An 18,456-nucleotide genomic window follows, 5' to 3' on the forward strand; every position below is an offset into this window, starting at 1 on the left:
ATGTAGTGTTATAGCCACAGAATTTTGGTGAGACTATTTGCAGTGTGAAAATAGTAATTTACTAAATAATACACTGGTGTAAAAAACAAACTTTTTTGGAGGAATTGTTTTAATTATTCCAAAGGAATACAAAAAGCTTCTGATTGCCAAAATAGTGCCCTTTCTTCAAACACTTCCTCTTTTGAGAAGTTTTCTTCAGTTCTCCCAACTGGATACTCTCATTTTGTGTTCTTTGTAATGTGTTATTCTCAAATTGTAAGTTAATAAATGACATTTTGGTTTGTGCAATGAACTTGTGAAATTTACTTGGTGTGGATCCATGATTCAAGAGTTTGATTATCTCTGGAGTGGGCAAGGGAGGGAAAGAATGTCCAGACTATAAGGCCAAGAATTAGGTTCTAGATTATTAGTTGTCTGTTCTGGGTCATACTGGGATATTTCTTGGCCTCTGTCATCCACTCAAATGTTGGATGACAAAGAGGTTGGAGGTGTTAGGTTAGGACTTGGAGGGACCAACTGCAAAATCATTGAGCAAAGCACTAAAAGGAGGAGAGTGGTCTGGATATTTTCATTTCTGTTCTTTATTCCAAAGCTTACCAGTCCTTGGATAGGTGTTATTGTATTAGTTTGCTAGGGCTGCCATAATAAAATATGGCACACTGGGTGGTTTAAGTGACAAGAAATTTATATTCTTACAGCTCTGGAGGTGAGAAGTATGAGATCCAGATGTTGGTGGGGTTGTTTCTTTTAAGGCTGCTCTCCTTGGCTCACAAATGGCTGTCTTACCCCAGTGTCCTCACATGGTCTCTTCTTTGTGTCTATCTTTGTCCTAATCTATAAGGACACCAGTCATATTAGATTTAGGCCTACCCATATGACCTTGTTTTGCCTTAATTATCTAAAGGCTGTCATTCCAAATATGGATTACATTCTGAGGTGTGGGTGGTTAAGGCTTAACTGGTGGTTAAGACTTCAACACATGAATTTTGAGGGGACATAGTTCAGCCCACCATAGTTATTGCTAGCTTTGGTCACTCAGTGGTAGATTGAACTTGTAAATGTTTCAAACTATTATTGAGCTGTGGACTTCTCTTGTAGGTGGAATCTGACTGATGTGGCCCATCAAAGGAATGGCCCCACCACATTCCTACTGGATCCCTAAAGCCATAGCTATAATCCATTAGCATCCCCAAATGCCAAAGAATGAATGAGCCATCTAGAAGTAGGCAAACAACCACATTTGCTGAAAGGATAATGTTTCATCCATTAAATAAATGCAGTACCTTTTTTGAGTCTGGTATCAATACAGAAGGCATGCGAAAAATGAGTTAGCTGGGAGTTAATTGACTGTGGAGACTCTATTTTCAGTCTTTGCCTGTATTTTTTGAATTAATATACACAGTGGGTGATTCAGCAAAAGGATTTAAAAATAAATTCTTTATAGAAAGATCCCACCAATTTGATGTCTTCATAATGCATGAAGAGTAGACCCATAATAGCTCTATTTTCTTTTCAACTTTGGAAAATAAAAGATGCCATTAGTTCAAATTAGGCTTGTATGTGGAATAATCAAGTATATCAACAAACAGTTTGACCCAAATGCTGTTTAAGAATAAGAATAAATACCAGAAAGAATTGGTTGTTCTTTAAAAAATTAAATGTAAAACTTGAATTGACAAGCTAAGGTAAAAGTGAGTTAATACACAACACGTAACTACATAAAACTCAGTTATGAAAACGTAAAATATAATAATTGGGTAGTTATTACAGATTGGCTACTGTTTTACAGAGTACTCTTAGAACGGAAAGAAAATGTTATTTGGGACCTGGCCGCATTTGGAGAATGCATGGCCACTCTGGATAGCTGGTGAATATGTAGGTATTATGTAGAGTCACATATTTTTATGTCCAAAAGCATCCTAGCAATGTGAATTAGGGGCTACTCACATTGGCTTAGAAAGGGTGTTGAAAGTAAGAATCTTGATACTAAGTGTGTTCACTTCATTTATTTGTTTCCTCCAAGCAGTTGAATCCCCCTGGAGGAAGTTGACTGTGGATAATCCTGTACCTCTTCTAGCTGTATGAAATGAAAGCATAGAAAAGTGAATTGGATTTTTCTGAAAGCTTCTGGCACGAGTGCTCAGGTGTCTACTTCCAGGCATCATCCTGAAATAATCTGGTCGCATATTTTGTGTCCATTATCAGATTTTGCTTTCTGCTCATGGGTGTCATAAAAAAAAAACAAAACCACATTATGAATACTTAGAGTCTGGAAGAGTAAAGAAGTGAGATAACTTTTGTTTGGAAATACCTTTTTCCTCAGAAATATTTTTTTCTTCAGATGTGTGAAAATATGTTATTAGCCTGTTTAGTAGTTTTTATTCTAGTCCATTAGGATACTTTAACAAAACACTGGGAAGAAAGATTTGATATAATTCTTCACAGGTATATTACATAGGTGGCTTTTCTGTTTATGGTGGTTTGGATCTAAAAAAAAAAAAAAAAGTCTAACTTTATTTACCTTCATCAGATGTTGATTTTGCAGAGCATAGAGAATACAGCACCAGCCATGCAGAAAGTACCTGTTTGTCACTGGGAGAGTTCAAACACGAACTGGAACCAATGGCCCATTAAATACCTTCTCTCGTTGTTTAAAGCATATCACAGCTTTGTGAAGTAATTGTTAATGCAAAATACTGTAACTGAGCCAAAGAATCAAATTCCTTTAACTCTAGTCAGACTAGTGGCTGAGTCAGGAACTCTCGGTTGTGTTCCATTGTTTCATGATTGGGCACTCTCGGAAAGCCTTGCCTAGAATGTAATTAGGAATAGGGAAATCAAGAAATAGCATAATTTGCCTTTTGGTGTGTGTGTATGTATGTGTAGGTGAGTGAGTGATTTTCTACTCACAGTAGCATTATAATGCTTCCTGGGACATAAAACTTTGTTTTAGAAAAGAGTTGCTTGCCAAAATATTCACAAATGCTTTCCATAAAAAAGTATTTCCTTCCTTTCCATTTTTTTTTTTGCTGTAATAAAATGATAGCTATTTTTTTTTACATATACTGAATTTAATAAAGGAAAAGAAAGACATCCTAGTAATATTGATACAGTAGGACAATATGCACATCATAGGCTAAAAGTCCCATTGGGAGATGTAATTCAGTATGAGATACAGTAATTTTTAATTTCTTTTTTAAAAGATAGATCTAAATTTTAATTTGGGAGGTACTTATATATAGAATTTTCAAGAGTAGCTTTAGAAACCAATTAAGAAGGATTTTTGTCTTAAGGGTTTGTATGCCTGATGTGAGATGGTTATAAATATTCTAAATTCTTTTTGTTCTCCTTTAGTTTTTACTTCTCCCAAACTGTATTAATAGTGCTTTGTGTGGAAAAAAAGTTTCAACAAATGTTCCCTTTCTTCTCCCTTTTTGTTTTCTACACTAAGATACATGCAGTCTTTCAAATGTTTACTTGCCTGAATAGCCCAAATCTAGCAAACATTACTGTTGTTAGTAGGTACAATTATAGAGGGGCACCTGGGCGGCTCAGTCAGACTCTTGATTTTGGCTCAGATCATGATCTCAGGGTTGTGTGATCCAGCCCTGTGTGGGGAAATCTGTGCTCAGTGAGGAGTTCACTTGAGATTCTCTCTTTTCCCTCTCCCTTTCCCTTCCCCATGTTCATGTTCTTTCTCTGGAAAATAAATAAATAAATATTTTTTTAAAAGGTACAGCTATAGATACCTTGAACCATTGTAGACTGAAGAGACCATGCAAATATGATAGTATTTTACTGGTTCTTTTCATAAAAGAGAAACTCTTGGGATGAAATAGAGCTTGAAGGAGAGGCTGTATGTGTTTGTTGGAATGCGGATGCTGGGGGATGACAAATTTTGGAGGAAGTGTGCTTGTATAAGAATAGGTGTGAGGTACTAGACATTTCAGTAGTACCTAACAAACATACAAATAAACACAAGCTTTGAACCTATGGGTATTTGCATGGTTAAGGACAATGACAACATAGTTAATGTAATCCCTAACATTAAAAATAACAATATAAATGGTAAATGAAAATTATCCTTTTCACAAATAATTTTACCTTCCAAATTTCTTAGTGGAAGATTTTGACAGTCTAAATAGTAATGTTTTGAGCTATCCTTTGGGACTCCCCCCTTCTACTTCTTAACCACCTTGGCGAATGCCAAGGACTAAACATTTTTATATAGCAGATAACTAACTAACTAACTAACTAACAGGAAGGAAATAATTACAAGAAGAGCTAATATTTAATGAGTACTTATTCTATGCCGCCACTGTTATCATTTTAGGTAAACCCCACTTAACCCTCAAAACAACCTTATGAGGTAAAGGTTATTATCATTTTATATATTTGTACATAGATGTACATATTTTAAATAGATAATAGTCTAAATGAATATTTAAAAAATAGATTTATGTAATTATAGGTGGTGAGATGATACAAAGGATACTTAAGGCTTACTTAGCCAAACCGATGTACCCGGGCTGAATTGAGATTTGAGCCATGGCAGTTTGTTGTCGTAACATATTCTTTTCACTGCTGCACTCGATTGCCCTGGAGTTGACTACCTGGATTCCCAAAGACATGGTGATCGATTAAACTAGAAGGGTTGATATATATAGAGTCTCTGTTTTGGAGGCAGTTGATATAATGGTTAAGCACTACACCAATCTTAAAAATCCCATATTCTGATCCCTCCTATAACTTTCACAAAGTATGTGATTTTGATCAAGTTACTGATCTTGTAACTTTTGCAAAGTGGTAGTAGACACTTACAGGCCCAGATCTCTTTGATTTATTGAGCTATAGAGTTATAGTTATAAAGGGGTAGAAAATGCAGTGGTACCAGGGATGCAGGTAGCTGTAATGTCAGGATTATGCTGGCAAAATCTACTCAATTCAGTTTTTGGATAGCTTCATCCCAGTTCTGGCTGGCTTTAACAAAGGGCATGGAGGCGACTGGTGGGAATTACCTCAGACCCCTTCATCTAAGTATATACAAATATTCTAATTCCTATTATTACCTATTGATAGGTCAGCTCATAATGATTTTCAACGCTATTGGCGCTATCATTTTCATAATGACATTAAATCTGTGAATTTCTAGAGGACTGTCAGTGCATCTTTGGTCAAATCATCTGAGAGGTGCCTGGGTGGCTCAAACAGTTGAGTGTCTGACTTTTGATTTTGGCTCAAGTCATGATCTTGGGGTCATGATATCAAGCCTGTTGTTGGGGTGTGTGCTGGGCATGGAGTGTACTGGAGATTTTCTTTCTCCCTCTCCCCCCCACCCCCCCAGCTCAGGGGTGCTCTCCCTCTCTTTCTCTCAATAAACAAGAAAACAAAAATTCCAAAAACATCTGGGGGAAAAGAAAAAAAAAAAAAAGAAGCAAAGCATTTTTAGCACAATGTCACTTTCAAAACTAAAATATTAATAAATGACCACCAAAATGTGCCAAAGATTTAATGACATAATAAAAGGTATTATAAATGCAAAAGAAACAGTGGTGATAGGGAACCTCGTTTATTCTGACATGGGACATTTACTCTTTGTCATATATACTCACACTTCCTTAGGAACACAGAATTTAAAAAAATACCTTGCCAAACATGTTGTGACATGGCTGAAATCTTGAACACAAGTACGAGTTGTTAGTAAACTTAACACTTAAATTTGCATTATAATTTATCCATGTTATGATGATTCAGGAGCATCCTTCATGGAATCCTAAAGAAAGACAGGGTTTTAGAAATTATCTTCTTCAGTCCTGTCATTTATACCTTAGGAAACAATCTTAAGGAGAGTGAGTTTCAGGGGCGCCTGGGTGGCTCAGTGGGTTAAGCCTCTGCCTTTGGCTCAGGTCTTGATCTCAGGGTCCTGGGACTGAGCCCCGTATCAGGCTCTCTGGTCAGTGGGGAGCCTGCTTCCCCTCTTCTCTACCTGTCTCTCTGCCTACTTGTGATCTCTCTTTCTGTCAAATAAATAAATAAAACCTTTAAAAAAGAAAGGGAGAGTGAGTTTCATTCTCTGTATTACCCATCTTTAAAAAAAAAAAAAAACCTAGACTGGGTCTTCTGCAAGAGATGATAAAATAATAGATATATTTATATGTATTTATGGCAGAAACTTCATTGTAGATGATGTACCATTGGATTACTTATATCATTCACTTATTTATAACAAACATTTACTGAGCTCCTATTACATATGGTGGCAGGCATTGAGAATACAAAACTCAGTCCTTCTCCTCAATTAACTTACAGTATGTATTTAATAACAAAAAATCCTATTTATCTTAGGAGCATTGCTAGGAACTCTCAATATTTCAATTTATCACTCTCCCAAATCCTGAAAGGGAATTATTAGAATTCTCATTTTCACAGATGAAAAAAACAGCTTTGGAGAAGTTGTGTTAAACTGTTCAGCATTGCCACACTAGGTCAGCGCCAGCACTGGAAGTAAGCCCTGTTCAGCCTGGAGCCAAGGTCTGAGCTTTTCTCCAACAATCCACAGTATGATTTACTTTGATCACAATCACACACAACCCCCTTTCAGCCACCTATGACAGCCTGACAGGTCTATTTTTGAAGGCTCAACCCAGTGATTATGTAGGGAAGCGCATTCTGGAGTTATAGAGAAGAACTGGTGAAAAGAGATCATCCAGGTGTGAAATGGGAGTACAGAGCTTGTTTTTTTGGTTTATTCCTGCTCAATTGTGTGTGCACCAATGTTCATTAAGGTATTTTAAGCATCTTCATTGGGCTATAATAACACGGATTTCTCTTTCTCTCTCTCTTTCAGGTATGGAAAAATTGTATCCACAAAGGCAATTCTGGACAAAAACACAAATCAGTGCAAAGGTATGTGTAAGGGTGTCTGTACCATGGATTCTTGCCTAGGCTGTTGGATCGATGGCACCTCCAAGGCAGAGATCCAGGCATCAGCTGCACAGTGATCATGATGTACAGTATACGGCAAACCTCTTTAATAATGCTGAAGCTTTGATGAGTTGTATTTCTAGTAACATTGTTCATTAATTTTTTTCATTAACAAACAAAATGAAAATCACAAATCAGAACAAGTATCAAATTGCTTCAGCGTAAAACTAAATTACCTCTTAACAACTTTGGGTTGTCTGATTTGAATGATATCATCAGTGATGCAAATTGATTTCCTATATAAAAATGAGGAACTCTGGGGAAAACTTTCCCATGCAAAGCACGTTTTAATTTATCTGTTCTTTAAAGCTTTCGCAACATTGGTTGACTAGGAATGAGTTTTCAGATGGGCCCGTTGTGTCTAAACTTCTGCTGTCAGCCTCCCTTGGGATCTGAGTGGTATCTTATTAAGGCTTTTTTGTTTGCTTGTTTCCCCCTAGAAACATTTCTGGAGTTATTTTACTCTATCTGTGACTTGTGTTTCTTCATGTCTGGGAATCCCATACTCTTTCAAGGGTTGCATACATATATTATTTGTGAAATCTGTATGGTCTCCCTTGCATGACTCAGTTCTTACTAGAAAATTGGAATGCTTCTTGTGACATATGTTATTTGTTGATCCTGTAATCCAGCCTTTTTTGTAATACTGTCATCAAGAAGTATGGAGAGCCAAGATCATTCTAAATACTGCCCCTATTTCACATACAGATATAATGTGCATATGTTTTATGAACAGACACTCATATACTAAAAATATATCCTAGCCTACTTAGGTAATGATTGGATGTATCATCAATTAAAAAAAAAAGCATTTTAGTCTCCTAAAAACTCACAAATGCATTAGGTATTTAGGTACTATAAGACAAAAAATAATAAGACAGGTTCCTGTCATCTAATAGTTAAGTTTGAAAAGGAAACCAACAAGAAAATCAAGGAACTAATCCTAACATGCTTACTAGAATCAGTGTTATTGGCCTAATACATGTGGAAGTGTAACAGAGATATCCATAATAGACATACACACCAAATACTGTGAGAGGAGAAGATAGAGATTTCTTTTGGGGGGATGAAGTTTATAAAGGCAAGTCAGAATGGATGAGCTTGGGAAAAGTCTGGGAGAAAATTTTAGAATGTAATTGAGCAGACCCACATAGCTAGAATAGAAGAAACTCCTAACACTCCAATCCACATTTTCTTGTAATTGCTTATTTAATTCTCTCTCTCTCTCTCCCCAAAGAGCCTTAAACTCAATTAAGATAGGACCTGTATAACCTAGAAAGCTTATCTTCAAAGGGATGTGTTGCAGGGGAATGTTTGGCTATCTGCTGGGAATGCTAGCAGAAAATATTAGAAAATATCTCTGTTTCTAGATCAACCTCCTGTGTGTGGTTTAGAACATATTGGGATAATTTTACAAATGCATATGTTTTAAATATATAAATGAATTATGGGTTTGCTGCTACAACATACTTTTACTCATTGTACTATGGATTTAAAAACTGGTTTGGAGACTACTAGTCTCATAATAAGCACCGATAAGTACAGAAGGAGATGGAGGGAGGGAAAGTAGGAGCAAAGGGAGAGAAAGGAACGGAGGAAGAGAGGGACCATGGAACATCCTAGGGAAATCATTTAACCCACTGAGCCCCCCAGGCGCCCCATTCTAGGGAAGTCATCTAATGGAAGGGCAACTAAAGATGACATGATGGGCGGGCAGAGGGCTATTAGAGCTTTTGCCCCGAGGGCACTTTGAAGAAGGTGGAGTGAACATGTTGTCATGATACATGCACAAGTAAAGCCTCCGGTTGCCTTTGCAGCATTTGGAGCCTGTGGATTATCAGTAGTGATTCTGAATCACAATCTTCCTCAAGTGCATGGAGGTGGGTCTCCTAAAAATAAGCACTCATGGTCAGAACAGTATTATTGTCACTTTCATGTTGAGGGAGAGCATTATTTTAATGACATTCTGAATCTTATTTGGAGTATTCCTTTCAGAAAAATGGCCCTTGAAATGACTACCGTAGAAACAACATGCAGTTGGGAAGAGGCAGCAATTATACTTATAAAAATTGTTTATAGTTGTCCATGATAACCACGGGAGTGCATTTCTAAGGTTAGAAGGAAGGTGTGACATCATTGAGGCATTCAACGAACTGATGAAACAAGACATTGAAATGATCATCTAAGTCTTTATTGAAACAGCCAAGAATTGAAGCAGTAATAGTGTTGGGGAAGGTAACTGATCCAGAAGGTATTTGTGGAGCGCTAAGAGTGACCATATCTGGGGATTCTATAGACAATAATGAAAATGAAGAGTTACTGGTTATAAGATTTTAATGATGAAAGATTCTAAATTGGAGATTTTAGGTAGGAGTGAAGCCGAATGGACTTAGGAGCAGGGAGGACTCACCACTTACAGATCCATTGGGAGAAGAGATGTTAGAAAGGAAAAACAAGAAACAAAAACCAACAAACACTTGAGAAGGCTGCAAAGGAGCAGTGCCTTCAGGGTGAGTCAAGAAACCATCAGAAACATGCAAATTAAAGTAATTTGCAGTGATAATTTATATCCACTTGGGTAGCAACCATTATTTCATGCGGGTCATCCAATGCTGTTTCCTGTTCCCATCTGGTCACCCGTCTTTGTTGGTATCATCCTAAATTGGCAGAGGCTTTTTAAAAAGTCAGTTTGGAAAGAGCAATAAAGGGCATTTTTTAAAAAATATTTTATTTACTTATTTGACAGAGAGAGATCACGAGTAGGCGGAGAGGCAGGCAGAGAGAGAGGGAAAAGCAGGGTCCCTGCTGAGCAGAGAGCCCAATGTGGGGCTTGATCCCAGGACCCTGAGACCATGACCTGAGCCAAAGGCAGAGGCTCAACCCCCTGAGCCACCCAGGTGCCCCAATAAAGGGCATTTTATTGACACTAGTAATGACAGACACTGAGAATGTTGCCCCAAATATTTTATTTAAATAAATGTTTAAAGAACATGTAAATAGGCTCAGACTGAACATGCTTTCATTCCCTAATGGACACAAATATAGACAACCTCCCAATTCTAGCTTATGGAGCATATGCAAGTGATACAGCCATTGCAATGACAGGAAAGAAGACTAAACTGTGTCAGATGATGAACATATTTATTATAGGAAGTTAAATGAATATAGAGGAATATAAAATCATGTGTAAAATAAATACAGAGCTAGGTAAGTATTTGACAGTGAGTATGGCTTATAGTTATGTCTGTGGTGAAGCCAGACTGCCTGGTTTGGACACTGCCTCTCCACTAAGTGAACTGTGTGATCTGTGGTAAATGACTCAACTTTCCTAAGTTCCTCAATTTCCCCATCTATGAAATAATAATAATAATAATAATAAGGCCTGACTTGATGGTTAAGTGGGTCGTACATGGGTAATACTCAACAATACAAAGTGTCAGCTGTGGTATATAATACTGGCAATGTCAAACAAAAAATATATCAAGGGGTGGGAATATGGGTGGTAGATTATTATTAACTTTACATCTCTTCAAATCTGTTGTATTTCCACACAAAACAAACAAAACAAAAACAAACAAAACAGTTCTTGGAAAAATGATCTGGTTTTAGTTATATTTATGTTTTGTGGTTCTTTTTTATGAATTATGAGGGCCTATGACTATATGTTTTTTTGTTTCTTGTAAAATAATGTCAGATGAAAACAGTAACGGATTGGGAGAGAATGTTATGTTTTGCTTTTTTAAATAATTGGCAGATATTGAGTTCTTCTTGACCATGGCTTTTTTAAGGAAGGATGTGGAAGGGGTGAGGTGGCTTTTTCAAGCATGGAGCTTGTCATTAGAGAATGCAAATTGGGTGTGGTCTTCTCTGAGACACCTGCTTCTGAACCATTTGCAACTTCGCCTCCAGACTCAGGCTGTGCAATCAAAACCAAATCTTAGGAAGACAGGATTTACCTATTTTTGTTTTTAAATATATGGTATGAATTCAATTTTTCATGAGCTGTTGCACATGCAGTATATTACATGTGAGTTAGTGTTGAGTGGGGTGTGAAGAAGTACATTCACTAGTCTCCTTGGAGATGAAAAGAAAAAGCATCAAAATGAACCTTGATGTATTAGCCTAACCTCAGACTCTTACCCTAACTTAGCATCTGAAAGAAAGGCTTTTGTTCCCTCCTTGTGTAACACTCACACCCTGAAGTTCTATACAGTAGACAGGCCCAGAGAAACACACTTGCTCTATTCTGGAAGGGGTCATGGAGAACTCTTTCAACATAACCTCTCGTTTTCAAGATTGTTCTTTCTTGGGTGGTGGCTGTGGCAGCTTTCGTTCTGTAAAATATGGCAACATAAAACAAAACAGTCACTATCAGGCCAAAATGACCAGAAATTGCTGAACAAAGCAGTCAACAGCTCCAGATGGAGAGTAATGAAAAGCAGACCACAGTTCATTCAGATACTCAAATGCAAGGACCAAATAAGGGCTATTGTATAAGTCACAGAGATTTGCACTGCATTGTTTTTTTGTTTGTTTGTTTTCTGCTTTTCTCCATATGTTTCCCTCTGGGTCCAGTGTATTTACTAATTTAAAGGTCAGGGGAAATTAAATGAAAGAAGCCATTGAAAACATGGTATAAATCTTCAATGAATTTACTTATCTCTGCCTTTTCCTGCTTTTTAAGTTTGGCTTCTTCTGTACCCCTCCCCACACCATTTTTTCTGACAGGCTATGTGTTTAGAGCAGAGGGAGTGAGTAATGGATATTCCATAGAAAGTTTCCATGCCTAATAGCCATAGGATATAAGTGTAGTTAGAGTGTGCCAAGCATACCAACTTCTAAGAGTTTGAAATACTCCCTTCTGCCTTTGTTGTCACAAGCTGGTTGAATTATATTTATGGAAGCTTATGTTGCCTTTAACATTTCATTGGACCCTTAAAATCGGAGTTGAAGACAAGTATCTCAAAGTTCTGAAATCATCCATGGAAGATATCGTTCATTCTTTATTAAATGAAATCATAAATTGTTATTTCTTCTATAAGGAAAATAATTCTGTATGTTCTAATAATTTTATAAAGAGGGATAGAACCCTCCTAGATTGTTTCAAGGGGTGGCGTGAACAAATCCTTTTGGCAGTTCTAGACACATGGCCATGTTATACATTTTAAAAAATGATTTATTTATTCATTTTTAGAGAGAGAGAAGTAGGGGTAGGTGGGGAGTAGGGGTAGCGGAAAAGAATCCCAAGCAGACTCCCCGCTGAGTGTAGAGCTCAATGTGGGGCTCAAACCCACAACCTAGACATCATAATCTGAGCCGAAATCAGGAGTCAGGCGTCCAACAGACTGAGCCACCCAAGTGCCCTGTACTTTTTTTTTTTTTTAAAGTATTTTAGGTAACTAAATATGAGGCCATATACTTGGGCAGATTTGGAAGTATTCAATTTATTTATCATTTAATTTTCTTCCTTACTGAGAGGGAATATTTATATAGCAAATGAGGGAAGTATGGATTTCTATATTGAATCCAATGAACATGGAGGAAGGAGGAGATATTATATGTTGTCATATTTTTATGTAAAATCATTGTAGGGTATGAGGTAGCCCCTACTACCTATGGACGTGCACCTGGGTGGAGTATATACGTGTAAATGGAACTATCTGGTTTCCAGAAAATAACACACCTACCCTGGGCTTGTCCACATAGAAACAAAGTAGATAAAGAAACTAAGGGCACCCAGGTGGCTCAGTGGGTTAAGGCTCTACCTTCGGCTCAGGTCATGACCCAGGGGTCCTGGGATGGAGTTCCGCATTGGGCTCTCTGCTCAGCGGAGAGCCTGCCTCTCTCTCTCTCTCACTCTCTCTCTGCCTGCCTCTCTGCCTACTTGTGATCTCTGTCTGTCAATAAATAGATAAAATCTTAAAAAAAAAAAAAAAAAGAAACTAAACACCATGAAAAGCCTCGTTTCTAGTACCCATTATTTCCCCAAATCAGTGCAAACTAAAATAAATGTTCTGTACCTTTTGAGGGGAATAGGGACCTCCCCCAGGAGGGGTCACAGTCTATTGAGCAAGAAGCCCATGAAGCAAAATGACTTGAAAAACACATTTACTCAATTTTCAAATAATGGGATTAAGTTTTTTTTTAAAAAGGCGAAAACATCTCTATTTAGACAACTGCATTTTCCTTTGGAAAATGAAATGTGATATTTCCCTGAACTTCTTTTGTGAAGTTTAATCTATTCCAGTATTAATTTTACCACTAATCACATGTAATCAATACATAAACATATTTGCTTCATTTGGTATTGATATTGACTTTTATTTTCATTTCAGAAAATGTTAGTTTGTGTAGGAACTTTGCTAACTTCTGTCAGTACATCAAGCTTACTTAGAATCATCCTCAAGATACCTTTTATAGGGAGTTTTCATTCTGGACATCTTTTAAAAAAAAAACAAAACCACCAATTTTTATAATGTTATAGCCAGAGTTTGGAAAGAATAACTTCTTTGAAGGTAAATGGTCTCTATTTGTTGTCTCTAGTTTCTGTAGACACCTACAACTAAAGATGTTTTCTCCTGTTAGAAATAAACTTCCAATCCTGTTATTTCCAATGCAGCATAGTAAATACTTTGGAGGGTTCTTTATTATTATTTTTTTTTAAGTTTGTTTTTGTCGTCATTGTTGTTGTTATATTTATTTATTTATTTATTTATGAGAGAGAGAGAGAGAACTCAACAGGCCGAGGATAAAGGGAGAGGGAGAGCAAGACTCTTAAGCAGGCTCCATGCCCACCATGGAGCTCCATCTGAGGACTCAGATTATGACCTGAGCCCCTGAGCCAAAATAAGGAGTCAGACACTTAACTAACTGAGTCACCCAGGAGTCCCTAGTATTATTTTATTTTCATTTTTATTATTATTCTGTGTTAACTTTGAGAAGTCTTTGAAATAAATGCAAAACAAAATTTGTACTTATATTTTGGTGGTCATATAACTACACAAGTTTCTTTAAAAGTCTTTTATAGCTATATATTTACTCAGCATTTGCTTGTGGTCATTTTTAATATACTGACTAAGCAAAAGTAAAACTATGCACAGATATTAAATATAGTAGGTAACACTGCTATTTAAATATAAAATTATATTTTTCATCATTTAATACTATAACCTACCTTCTTCTTTGCACATGCAGAAATTATTTTATTGGAAAGAAATTTTAATAATATTTGTGGAGTTTAATACAGCTTAAAAACAAAATGGTACAGTAATGTTGTTTCCTCCCATAATCTGAACATGACTTTTTCCTAATCCATATTTTTTAAGTTAACAGAAATCCTTTTTTTCAGATATTCTGTTTGTTTCTGTGTTTCAGTTCCCTATTTTTGGAATTTGACTTTTGTTAATACATCTAAAATGCTCTCTCTTCTTACCTATTTTAGTCTATGTCGATTATTTCTTCCTAAATTCACCTATTCAAGGAATTTTCACCATCCTACTTAAACACTTTACAGGGATGCCTGGGTGACTCAGTCAGTTGAGCATCTGACTCTTGATTTCTGCTCAGGTCATGGTCTCAGGTTGTGGGATCGAGCCACGTGTTGGGCTCCACTCTGGGTGTGGAGCCTAATTAAGATTCTCTGTCTCCCTCTACCCCTCCCCTCTGACTCACTGGGCACTCTCTCTCTCTTTCTCAAAATACAAAAAACATTTTACAATATTACCACCTTTGAACATCATCTGGAGTCAAAGATCTTATGCCACGTTATCACTCTTGCTTTTGTGATTGTAATCTAGATAATAAAACTCGAGATTCTGATGGGACTTATTTTCCATTGTTAAGGTATTGAGGAAATAGGACAGTTCATAGTAGTTACTTAGATTTCAGAGTCTTTATCTTTCTCTCTGGGAGCCTTTGATGTTGCATCAATGGAAGGAAGGGACATGGCCAGTTATATATTCTACAGGTCTGTAAAAACACCAGGGGTACAAGACATACACAGACACATGTTTCCTTGAGTTATTCTTTAAGCATTTTAACTGAGAATATTTTATAAGAATGGAATTATGCCTTTTATTGTTTGAAGTTGTCTGTTTTCACTCATCAGTAATTTCACAAGTGTATGGAAAATCCAATATGGTAATATATTTTAAATAACATGCAAATTATAGTAATGTAGAGTGGACAGATATGATATATGTTTGGCCAGTTTATCAAAATAAATGTAAACTTGTAATACCATGTAAATAAACATCCTTTCAAATACAGGATTTCAAAACATGTAGATTTTTCAAAAGAAACTCCATTTAGTTCTTGAGGGATTTTCCAAATGAAGTCTATACTATGAAAATTGCTAAGTAATAATTTTAGTTCTCTTGGACAAGTTATGTAACATCTCTAAAGATCTGTTTCCTCAGTTGTTAAATGAGGTTATTTATATCTATGATGAAAAAAGTGTTTTTAGAATTACATGGAACCATGTTTGTAATATATTTGGTACATACATCAAGTAAATTTTTCTATGGCTTTGGACTTGGATTTTTTTCTGATAAGAACCAGATTTTCTAGAGCTTCTACATATCTTGCATAATTTAATGCAATTCTAAGTACATTTTTAGCACTCAAGGATTGTGTATTTTATGAATTGACACATATTTATCGAGTCTCATTTGTTAATAGCAAAAACTGTGAGTACTTATAGGATTTTTTCCCATATATTTTGGTGTTGGCTATTTGATAGCCCTCAGGATTTTTCAGGGCTAATAAACCTTATGTCTTTGAGAACAAACATGTTCTGTCACAGTAGCAGGTGGTAGAATTCATTCTAATGGAGTCAGATAGGTTCTGAAAAAAATAAGCTTCTTTGTTCACCCTTTGTTATGTTGTTCACTTCATAGTGTTCACAAGTTCAAATGTAAAAAGGAAAAAAAAAACAAAGGCTAAAGATTCTTGCTTCCTTAGTTTTGAAAGTACAGTGAAGGTATATTTAGTTTAAGATATGATTAATAGTCATTTGATTTGATACTTCTCAATGTTCTTATTGACTCATTGGTTATTCATGTTGCTATTAAAATAACTATTTTTTCTGTCCTTTAGTGAAGAAATGAGACCCCCAGAGTATGAAAGAGAAAAACTCGAGCATGTGGCTAAAAACCCCCTAAACTACAAAAACATAAATTGAATTTGAGAGATGAATGTATCATGTATTATGGTTCTCCAAGTGCTCTAAGCTCAAATGTCTATCCATAAAATGTTGGTGATACAAGGTCTCTATTTCATATGATCGTTTTAAATACTGGTGTGATTTTCTCCCTGTGTTGTGGAGTAAGAGAGAAATAGCAAGGTCTGCATTTAATCTCTATTACGTCTCTTAAGAAAAGGGCAGCTCATTTTAATTACTAGACGTCCAGATAGACCTATTGATCATTCAGCTTACATCAGTCTTGAGTTGGAAGGAAGGAACCTGTGTTCATAAAGCATCTTCGGAACACCTTCTCTATGACACTTATAAAGATATAACTTCTCTCAACAAGAAATGGTAAGATGCAGATTTCACAGCTGTTTGCATTCTCAGGGCTCGTCTACTATGGGAAAAGCAGGGCTAAAACAAAAGATTTTAGAGAAACAGTGTGAAAGAACATACTGAGCTTTGGGTATAAGGATGATGTGGCAAATAACCACTTTTGAGACTGTGCTGAAGTCATGTGGTAAAATTCCAAGAGAAATATACTCTAAGCTACCTTGGAATTTATAATAGATAGTTGAAGTACAAAATATACCTTATCATTGAAGGAATGAATGAAATAGATAATTGAAGTAGAAAATATACCTTATCATTGAAGGAATGAATGAAACAAAAGATTAAAAAAAAAAGAATTATATGAAGTGAAGTTAGAGGCTCATTTAAAAAAATACTATTAAAACACTAATTAAAAAGTCTCTCAAGGTATTTCATGAGGTATTTTCAAATAAGAAGGGGTAAAGGACCAGAAAATCTTTAATTTCATATTTAAGACTTCAAGAAATTATGACTAATACTATATATTTTCATAGAGAAGCAGGTGATGACTTTGAGACTGATTTGACTAGAGGAAACCTTCTTTTCAAATATTTTTAAAGTAAAATTTGTGTATGTTCATTTGACATTATGATGATTTGACATACATATACATAGTTAACCAATTACTGTCAAGTTAATTAACATATCATATCCCCACAAAGTAATTTTGTGTATGTGTGTTGAGATCACCTGAAAGCTACTCTCTTAGAAAATTTCTGATATTCAGTGCTGTATTAACAATAATCATCATGCTGTACACTAGATCTCTAGAAACATTCTTCCTACAGAGGAGCCATTTTGTACCCTTAGATAAACATCTCCCCATTTCCCCCAACATTTTGTCCATGATAATCACCTTTCTACTCTCTGCTCCTAAATATTTGGCTTTTTTAGATTCTGCGTATAAGTGAGATCATGTAGCTGTTTGTTGTTGTTTTTTTTTCTTTGTGTGGCTGGTTTATTTCATTTAGCATAATGTCCTCCAGATTCATCCATGTTGTTACAAATAGCAAGATCTCTTCTTTTTTAAAGCAGAATAATATTCTGTTGTGTACATATACCACAATTTCTTTATCTATTCATTTGTCAGCCGACATTTAAGTATTTTTTCCTCCTTTGGCTATTGTGAACATTGCTGCAACAAACATGGGGGAGCATATGTGTTTTTGATATTTTGATTTCATCACCTTTGGATGTGTACCCAGAAGAGGGATTGCTGGGTCATACAATAGTTCTATTTTTAGTTTTTGAAAAACCTCCACGCTATTTTACATAATGGCTATACTAAATTAAATTCCCGCCAACAACATATAAGGATTTCTTTTTTTTCCCCCACATCATCACCAGCATTTGTTATATCTTATCTTTCTAGTATAACCATTCTTTTCTTTTTTTTTTTTAAGACTTTTATTTATTTATTTGACAGACAGAGATCACAAGCAGGCAGAGAGGCAGGCAGAGAGAGAGAGGAGGAAACGGGCTCCCTGTCGAGCACAGAGTCTGATGCGGGGCTCAATCCCAGCAACCTGAGATCATGACCCGAGCCTAAAGCAGAGGCTTAACCCACTAAGCCACCCAGGTGCCCCTCTAATATAACCATTCTGAACAGGCATGAGGTGATATCTCATTGTAGTTTTGACTTGTAATTCTGTAATGGTTAGTAATGCCAAGCATCTTTTCATATACCCATTGGCCCTTTGAACGTCTTCTTTGGAAAAATGTCTGTTCAGATCCTTTGTCCATTTTTTAATAGGGTTGTTTGTTTCTGCTATTGAATCATATGAGTTTGTTATATGTTTGGGATATTAACCTTTTAACAGATGCATGGTTTGCAAATATTTTCCTCTGACTAAATAAAAACTTAAGCAGCCAAAATCTCCCCGGCCATCTGGGTGGCTCAGTTAGTTAAGCGC

General features: G+C 36.1%; 1 protein-coding gene across 1 annotated transcript in view; it reads left to right on the forward strand.

Annotated features, from left to right (window-relative positions):
• RBMS3 (RNA binding motif single stranded interacting protein 3) overlaps positions 1-18,456 on the forward strand; it is a gene marked incomplete at its 3' end in the record, with an annotated part of 652,820 nt that overhangs the window by 197,362 nt on the left and 437,002 nt on the right. The window contains exon 3 of the mRNA XM_080808724.1: positions 6,848-6,906. Coding sequence (XP_080664850.1) covers positions 6,848-6,906 — 59 coding nt within the window. The remainder of the gene's footprint in view (positions 1-6,847; positions 6,907-18,456) is intronic.

This window comes from Martes martes (assembly GCF_963455335.1).
Source record: "Martes martes genome assembly, chromosome: 1".
In the NCBI taxonomy this organism is placed as follows: Eukaryota; Metazoa; Chordata; class Mammalia; order Carnivora; family Mustelidae; genus Martes; species Martes martes.